The following is an 8,399-nucleotide window of genomic DNA, read 5'->3' as shown; positions in this document are numbered from 1 at the left end:
CGCGGCACGCGCGTGCACCCCGGCACGCCTCGTGCCGCGCGCATCGCTCCCCAGCGGCAGCGCCGGCGCTGAGTCAGCGCGCGCCGTGCCCGCGCCGCGCATGTGCCCGCCCCCTGCAGATCCGGCAGCGGCTGTGGGTGCGCAACGGCCAGCAGCTGCTGCGCCTGGAGGCCTTCTACAGCAGCCCCTACTGGTGAGGGGGCCTGGGGGGGGGGGCACGTGGGCTGCTGAGCACCAGGCTGCCTACCGGCACCGGTCCCCCTGTTCTGCTGTGCCTGAAGCGCTGCCCCACCGCTGCCTGCCTGTGCCACAGGAGCGACCACGGCCTGGACTGCGACCTGCTGGCGGTGCAGGCGTGGCTGGCCTCCACCCCCGACGTGGGCTCGGCCCTGGGCTTCTTCGTCTACAACAGCGGCGCCGCCGTGGTGCTGCGCTGCAACGGCAAGGCGGACGCGGCGGCGGCGGCGGCGGTGCTGCAGGACCCGCGGCGGCCGCCCGAGATGCTGCGCCTGTGCGCCGACTGGCTGCGCCTGCTGGTGCGCCCGCCGCCGCCTGCAGCGCCCGCTGGCGGCGCTGGCTGGCGGGCCCGCCTTGTGCTGTGCGCTGCACCCAATGGCAGCGGCTGATGGGCGGCAGCTGACCCCGCTGCCGCTCCCCACCCCCCCACCTGCACCACCCTCGCAGGTCCAGGTGCTGCGGGAGCGCGCCTGCTGGCACCCCACCTACTCGCCGCTGGCGCTGCGCCGCGCGCTGGTGCACACGCTGGCAGCAGGCGCGCCGCTGCTGCTGCCGCTGGCGGGTGCTGCTGCTGCTGCTGCTGCTGCTGCTGCTGCTGCCGCTGCCACCGCCGCTGCCGCTTGGTCTTCTGCTGTTGCTGGCGCTGAGCCGCCTCCTTCCAGGCGCACCCCGCCAGCTTGCATCCTTTCTGCCGCAAGCGCCGCTGCCCACGCCGCCACGCTGTGCTGCGCCTGTGTGCTGCAGGTCCCCGCAGGCACAGCGAGGTGGGGGATGAGCTGCCGTACGAGCTGTCCCACAGCCCGCACTTTGACCAGGCAAGCTGCCGGTGCCGCCGAGGCCGCCGCTCCTGCAGCGCTGGCTCCCTCTGACTGGTGCTGGTTCGCTGGTGCAGCCGCAGCAGGGCGGAGCGTGCCCGAGTGCGGCGCTGGGCGGCCGGCCGCTTTGTTGTTCTGCCTGCCTCCCTTGTGGCAGATGCCTGCCTCCCATCCCGCCTGCAGGCCCTGGCAGAGGTGGCCGACTACCGCCCGCCCACCGCCGCCTCCACGGGGGAGTACAGCCTCAGGAGCGAGTGCTGGCGTGAGTTCGACCCTTTCTACCTTCACTACACGCCGTGAGCCGGGCTGCTGCGCTGGGGCTGGCAGCGTGCTGCGCGCTTCCATTCTGCTGTGTGTTGCCTGCCGTGCCTGCCTTTGTGGGGGGATAGGTGCTCAGCTGTTGAGGCCCCCATGTTGCTTGCTGTCCTTGAGGCCTAGGCCGGCCTCACGTTGCCTTTGCCTCTCCCCCACCTGCCCGCAGGCGCCAGCTCCAGTCGGCGCTGCACACCGCACAGGAGGGCAGCGTGTGGCAGCCGCAGTGGCAGCTGCAGCTTGGCATCCCAGCGCTGCCTCCCCCCATGGCGAGCCTGCAGCGTGTGACAAACCACGTGCTGAGATTGGTGTGGACTGCACTGCTGGCTGCCTGTGTCAACTCCGGCGGAGGCGGCGGCGGCGGTGCGGCAGAGGACTGCGCTCTGGCCGCCGTCAGCCTGCTGTCACTGGCTCTGCAGTGCAAGGCGGTCGGGTTGGCAGCACTGATACGCGGCAGCGAGAGGGGGGGCGCCGAGTCCTCAGCAGCAGCAGCAGCAGCAGCAGATCCGCTGCTGCCGGCGGCTTGGGCCACGCCTGCCGGCTTCCTGCAAAAGTGCGAGGAGCACCTGGCAGGCAGCTCGCGCCAGCAGGTGGGCATCATCTATCTGCTGCAGGTGCTGGCTGGCAGCGAGCCCTGGGTGCTAGATGGCAGCCGGCAGGAGGGCTCTTGGGAGCTGAAGGCCTGTGCCACCGCTGCGGCAGCCGAAGCACAGCAGCTGCTGCAGGCAGCGCGGCAGAATCTTGGCGCTCAGCAGGCAGCAGAGGCTGGCACAGCCGGGCAAGCAGCAGACGCTGCCGGGGAGGCTGCACCCTCGCGGGCGCCAGTCCCAGAAGCAGCTGATGCCGCTGATGTCGACGCATCAGAGCAGCAAGAGCAGAGCTTGCGCAAGCAGCCGGGAAAGCAGCGCCAACAGCAAATGCTGGCCCGCATGCGGGCGCAGCAGGCCAAGGCCGCCGCAGCGCTTTTAGATGAGGAGACGGAGTGCGAGCCTCAACAGCCAGCGGCTGCAGCTCAGGCCGAGCCAGCAGAGCCTATGGATGTTGATGCAGCAGGCAGCCAGGCCCCAGCTGCGGCAGCAGCAGCAGACAGGAGGCTGCCAGCACACCACCCTGCGGCCTGGGAGGCGCACCGGGCGGAGTGCGTGCTGTGCCACACCGGCAGCGAGACGGCGCCGCTGGGGCTGGTGGCGCAGCTGCAGGTGACCGTGTTGCCAGTGCTGGCCTCTGCAGATCCAGCAGCGCCTCTCACGCCAGAACATCCAGGTCAGCCAGCCGGGTCCATCTTTGCAGCTGCAACTGACAGCTCTGCAGCCTCAGAGGAGGCTGGCGGAGCGGCAGTCTTCCCGGCCGGCGGCGCTGGCCCCCGGCTGTCGGTGTTTGACCGCCAGCCCTCCATGCACTTGCTGTGCTGCGGGCACATCATGCATGCATCCTGCCTGGAGCGGTACAGGTGTGTGGCGGGGGCTGCGCTGTGTGGGGCGAGGAGGCTGTGCCTGGGCACGCTGCCAGCAGCCCCCTGCCTGATGCTCATGTTTGCCCGCCTGCAATCTTCACCTTCTCGAGCTTTGAGCCAGAGTTGTGCCTGCTTGCTGCAGATCTAGCTGGCGCCAGCGCATCGCTTCTGGCCAGTTTGTGGAGGGCTTCCAACTGCTGGAGTCCTCGGCCTCGGCAGGTGAGCGGCCTTGGCGTTGCTGCTGTATGATGGCTTCCTGCTGGAGCAGTGCCTGGACCCTAGTCACGCACTGCCCATTGCTCCTGCCAACGTGTTGCCGCCGTTGGCAGCGGATCCGGAGGCCGGTCCAGCATGCTAGCAAGGTGTCGGCCCCCACCCTGCTTTCCATCTTTGTTGCTGCTGCCCTCTATTGCTGCAGGCGAGTACCTGTGCCCCATCTGCCGCCGCTTGGGCAACTGCCTGCTTCCCCTGGCAGTGCCACTCACCACTGATGGCGGCTTTCTGCAGCCAGCAGCCGCCCAACAGCAGCAAGCGCAGCCGCCACCCAGCGCCCAGCAGGCGGTGCAGCAAGTAGAGCAGCTCCTTCATGGGGAGGCCAGCTGGGCCACTGCTCCTGCCACATCCAGCCAGGCGTTGCAGCAGCAGTGGCAGCAGGCGCAGGCGGGGGCCAGCAGCGGCTCAGCAGAATCCCCGCCATCTGCACAACTGCAGCCGGAGGCGGTGCAGCTGCTGCCGCGGCTCGGGTGCCACGCTGCTGGCGCCGCTGCTCTCTGTGAGTTTGCCAGGCTGGCAGGGTCCAAGTGGATGCTGCAGCAGCAGTGGCTGCTGGAGTGGCTGCAGCACAAAGGTGAGGTAAAGCTGGGGCGCCCAGTTGGTGTCGAAGCGCCTTAACATGCGGCGCAAGCTGTTGCGGCTGAGCGCTGCTGTCATGATGCCCTTGTGCTGACTAGTTTGCCGTCCACTATGACTTTGCAATTTGCAGCGTCTGAGCAGGAGGATGGCGCTGCCTTGTGGGGTATTCCCGTGGCGGTTGCAGCGGAGGAGGCAGCCACTGAGCCGGCTGGCCCGCCCTCGTTGCAGACGGCGCTGCAGCAGCTGCTGCAGCAGGCGGGTGGTGAGGGCGGCCCTGCAGCCACGGAGGAGGCAATGGATGCCTTTGCCCAGGCTGCTGCTGCAATGGTGGTTTTGGTTGGCCCAGAGGACGAGCAGCTCGCGGAGGATGGCAGCTCTGAGGAAGAGCAGGAGGAAGTGGAAGCGGAGGGGCTTCCTGGCGGCGAAGTGGAGGCAGTGTTTGAGCAGCTGCAGCAGCAGGTGGAGGAGGCCGCAGAGGAGGCCGCAGCGGTGCAGTTGATAGCCCGATTACAGGCGCCAACATACCCTCCTTCGCACACACCCGCACAGGCAGCAGCCCTGGCAGCCGGCCCGCTGGCCAGCGCCCTGAGCCAGCACACCCGGCGTTTCTGGGCCGCGGCCGCAGCCGGCAGCATGTTGTGCTCGTTGCTGGGTAGCGGCATCGGTCAATGGGAGGTGGCGCATCGCGAGCCTGGATGTGAGTGACAAGGGTGCTCCTGTGGCCTCTGGTGTTGCTGCACTCGCAGACTGCCGCATTGTTTCTGCTTGATGTATGTGGCTACCTGGCTCTCCACTCACGTCGTCCTGCCTCACCCATGCCGCCTGCTACATTGTGTCCTGCGTCCTCCCCAGCAGGCAATCCATCCCCGGAGGTGGACGCCGCGCACTGGCGCGCGCTGCAGTCGCTGGCCCAGCTCGCTCTGGCAGCAGGGGCTGCTCCCCCCGACCACTCTGTTGCTGTCAGCGTGCTGCAGCAGGTGGCGGCGGGCAGTTTGCCGCAGCTGAGCGAGCGTGATGGCACAGACCTCTCGGCAGATGCGTCGGCCGCGCTGCTGCCAGGGCTGATCCAGCTGCAGGTGCCGCCAGCCCCTGGCCGTTACTGCTGCTCTCAGGTGAGGAAGCGCTGCGGCTGCTGGGGCGTGAGCAGCAGATGTTTGTTGCGTGGCGCACCTGAAGCAGGTTGATTTCACAATATCAACAGCATGTGTTGGGCCACTGCTCGCTGCAGGACCCTTTTGCGCTGCTGCTGGCGCTGGCGGTTGCTTTGGTCTCGCGGCCCAGCCAGCTGGGCGAGGTCGGCCTCAGCTGCAGTGCTCATACCGACCCCACCGCTGTGTTGGAGGCGGTGGTGGCTGCGGTCTACCCTGTTGCAGCAGGCCAGGCCGTGGCGCTGGCCACTGGCACAGCCCATTCGGCGGCCGATGCAGCGGCAGCCATGGCAGCGTCGCGGCCGTTGGCGCAGGCGCTGCACGGGGCTGTCAGCAGCCAGCTGCTGCCATGGCTGCGACGTGCGGCCTTGCTGCGTGATCTACTTCGCGGCCGGACGGCCCCTGCTGCACCAGCCTCGGCATCAGGGTCGGCAGCGGATGAAGCCATGGAGCTGCTGCAGCAGCTGCATCTCCCCTCGCTCACCTCAGCCCTACAGTCGCCCGCAGCTGGGTGCCTTGCTGTTGCCAGGGGCAGCTCATGCCCAGCACGCGGCGGCCTGGAGCTCAGCATTCTGGCTGGGCAGCAGTGGGAGGTGTCTTCGCTGCCGCTGCCTGCGGCACCCAAGCTGCTGCAGCTGCCAACCTCCTACCAGGTACGAGACAGTAGCTTGAAGCAAAGCCTGCAAAATTAAATAAGTGGACGTGCTGACGCACCATGCACGCATGGTTGCCTTCCCCTCTACCCGCAGGGCTGGTACCTGTCCCTCGGCAACAAGACCTGCTCCGTTTGCGGCCACCTCCCCTCTGAGCCTGCCTTGTGTTTGCGCTGCGGCGAGGTGTTGTGCTGCAGCAGCCGCCGCTGCCAGGGCCCGACACGCCAGGTGCGTTGTCGGTGGCTGATTGGTTGAATTTATTGTTGCTGCCCGTGTCTTTATTGCCTGGCTGCGCTGATGGCGTTCAATACCGCTGCTCCGTGCAGGGGACCTGCTTTGCGCATAGCCTGGCCTGCGGCAGCGGCACCTGTTGCTTCCTGATGGCCAAGATGACGCGGCTGCTGGTGATTCGCAAGAACAGGTAGGCATGGTGTGGTGAGCAACTCTGTTGGGTGTTGGCAGCGGGACGGTGAGGCTCACCGTTTCGCTTACGATGTCGGTGCTCGCAGGGCTACCTTCCTGACCTCGCCATACGTGGACAACCACGGGGAGGAAGACGTGCGGCTGCAGCGGGGCAAGTGAGTCCCTGCCAGATGGCTGGCAGGCTGGGCTGGCTGGCAGCGCGTGTTTTGTCACCCTTGCTGATTGAAAGGGGGTCGGTTGTTTGCTCTGCAGGCCGTTGTCGCTTCATGCCGACCGGCTACGCCACCTGGTGCAGCTATGGCGTGGTGCGGCCTTCGACTTTGACAGCCATGTGCTGCACACCGCCAAGTTTGCCAGCGTGCTGTGAGCCTTGTTGCTTGTAAATTAGCCTTGCGCGATTAGCAGGAGTTGGGGATGCAACACAAGCAGAATTGGCCCTTGATGGAAGGTGGCACTTACCACTCGGCGATGCCGATCTCTGCCATCTGCACCCTAAATCGGGGCAGGCACATGGGGTGAGTGGCCGTAGGGAGTGCAAGCAACCTGTCCAACGCAGTGTGCGCTGCTTGTGCGCAACTTGTTCTTTACGGGTGTAACAGACAGACAGCTGATGGTTGGGGGCACTTAGGGTTGTGCCACCACACGCGGTGCGCGGCGGTACATCCGCCGCCAGCTGGCACATGACGGTATGGATGATTCGTGGACCGTGGGAATAAGCTGTGGACCGTGGGATTAAAGTAGTACCGTGGGAATAAACTTGTGCACCATGGGAAGAGGTTCTACGTCGTGGGATTAACATTGTGCACCGCCGGCTTTTCTTTGGGCACGCAAAGCGTTCACTTGTGGAGGGTGAAACAACACTTGTACACCGTGCATGATACTTCACAAAACTGGGAACTTCCACCTTTTCGTTGTGCAGGGCTAGCAGTAACTTGTGCAACATGTGTGGAGCGCGGGCGCAAGATTGTGGAGGGTGGGACAACACTTGTGCACCCCAAGTAGAAAATTGGGGATGCATAACGCATACCTGTTGAGGGTTTGTGGATCTTGGGAAAAAGGTAAAGGTAAAGGTGGGGAAGAGCCTCCACAAGCTTAACTTCCCGGTTTTAACGTCTAGCTTTAGACCATTATTTGATCTGCCCGACGCGCCAAGTGCAGTACCCCTCACTAGTAGTGAATGGGTCCCGGGGAGGCCTGTGCCGAAGCCTTGGCGATTCTATTAGGCGTTCCCGAAGGAATTGGCTTGGATTGGCGCTGAGCCGGTCAGCTATGCCGCGTTTGTCCTCACAAAGTTTCGACATGAGAGGAATCGAACCTGTGCCCTCTCGGAGGGTTTAGACACTAGCTCCAGCGCCTTCAAAGAAGGCCGGGAAGTGCGTGTGCACCGCGGGATCAGCGGACGCGGCAGGGCCCCCAACGGCATTAAAGTTGTGGACCACGGAAATAAACTTGTGCACCCTGGGAAGAGGTTGTCGACCTGTTTGGGATCAAAGTTGTGCACCAATAGTTTTTTTTTTGGCAAGAAAGTAGTAAAGTTATGAGGGTCAAACAATACTTGTGCATCGTGCACGATACAATCGGCTTTTCCTGTCCTGGGGTGGCATTAAATTGTGCAGCGTGTGTGGAGCTTGGGCGCAAACTTATGGAGGGTGGGCAAACATTCCGTTGATCCCACGGTGGCGGCAAGGACTATAGTGCGCAATGAGGTGCAGAAGGTGTGGGAAGGCGCGAGGAGCTCCCGGGAGATGTAGGGCCGTGCGGGGTGGTCCCGGGCGTGTAGTGGAATCCTCTGGGTGCTTCCGGGACTTCAGGTGGACACTAATAGGGGGTTGAACTTTGAACTACAAAGTTTACCGCGGCGGCGCCAGCGTCTTTCATCTCTTGGTTGGCAGTGCCTTGAGCCGCCGTTGCCGCCGCCTGTGCAGGCTCCAGCTCGCTGCAAGGCCAGGAGCCGGCGAGCTGGACGGGGGGCGGCACGGCGGGCAAGGAGTTTGGCAAGCCCGCGGCCGCGGGGGCGGCGGCGGCGGGCCGCGCCGGCGGCGGCGACGGCCAGCAGCAGGCGGGGGCAGCGGTGCCCGAGGAGGTGCAGCCCGCCATCGTGGCTCGCGCCATGGGGCTGCTCAAGCAGGCGCAGGTGGGGGAGAGCGGGCTGACGAAGCATGTGGTGCTGCCCTGGCTCTTGTTTGGCCTTCTCCCAACCCTATCCCGCCCAACCCTGTGCGCCACCGCCTGCCGTCGCACCCGTATGCAACTCGCCCTGCCGACCCGACCTCACACCCACCCCATCCCCTGCCTGCCCGCCGCCGGCACCCTGCCAAAACACCCCATCAGCTGCGCAAATCCTACTTCCCCACGCGGTTGGGCACCCTTAATGAATATCGTTGATTGGCCGGTGCTCCTCCTCAGTGTGCCGCCATACCGTCCTGCTGCTTCGGGTGGTGCCTCTGTTCACCTACGTGGGTTTGGCAATTCACTTATGCACAGAAGCGGCTCCGTATGTATTTAG

The 8,399-nt window shown here is 65.3% G+C and overlaps 1 protein-coding gene across 1 annotated transcript in view; it reads left to right on the top strand.

The window, feature by feature from the left end:
- The window catches only part of CHLNCDRAFT_58780 (hypothetical protein), a gene marked incomplete at both ends in the record, with an annotated part of 8,193 nt that extends 1,933 nt beyond the window's left edge, over positions 1–6,260 (top strand). The window contains 15 exons of the mRNA XM_005844683.1: positions 120–193; positions 314–536; positions 685–799; positions 982–1,001; positions 1,236–1,348; positions 1,534–2,814; positions 2,960–3,036; positions 3,236–3,387; positions 3,898–4,366; positions 4,525–4,781; positions 4,898–5,146; positions 5,567–5,698; positions 5,797–5,891; positions 5,980–6,048; positions 6,146–6,260. Coding sequence (XP_005844745.1) covers positions 120–193; positions 314–536; positions 685–799; positions 982–1,001; positions 1,236–1,348; positions 1,534–2,814; positions 2,960–3,036; positions 3,236–3,387; positions 3,898–4,366; positions 4,525–4,781; positions 4,898–5,146; positions 5,567–5,698; positions 5,797–5,891; positions 5,980–6,048; positions 6,146–6,260 — 3,441 coding nt within the window. The remainder of the gene's footprint in view (positions 1–119; positions 194–313; positions 537–684; positions 800–981; positions 1,002–1,235; positions 1,349–1,533; positions 2,815–2,959; positions 3,037–3,235; positions 3,388–3,897; positions 4,367–4,524; positions 4,782–4,897; positions 5,147–5,566; positions 5,699–5,796; positions 5,892–5,979; positions 6,049–6,145) is intronic.
- Between the last annotated feature and the right edge of the window lie 2,139 nt (positions 6,261–8,399).

The sequence above is a fragment of the Chlorella variabilis genome, assembly GCF_000147415.1.
Source record: "Chlorella variabilis unplaced genomic scaffold CHLNCscaffold_21, whole genome shotgun sequence".
In the NCBI taxonomy this organism is placed as follows: Eukaryota; Viridiplantae; Chlorophyta; class Trebouxiophyceae; order Chlorellales; family Chlorellaceae; genus Chlorella; species Chlorella variabilis.
The sequence above is the reverse complement of the archived record's forward strand: the minus strand, read 5'-3'. Positions and strand labels throughout refer to the sequence as shown.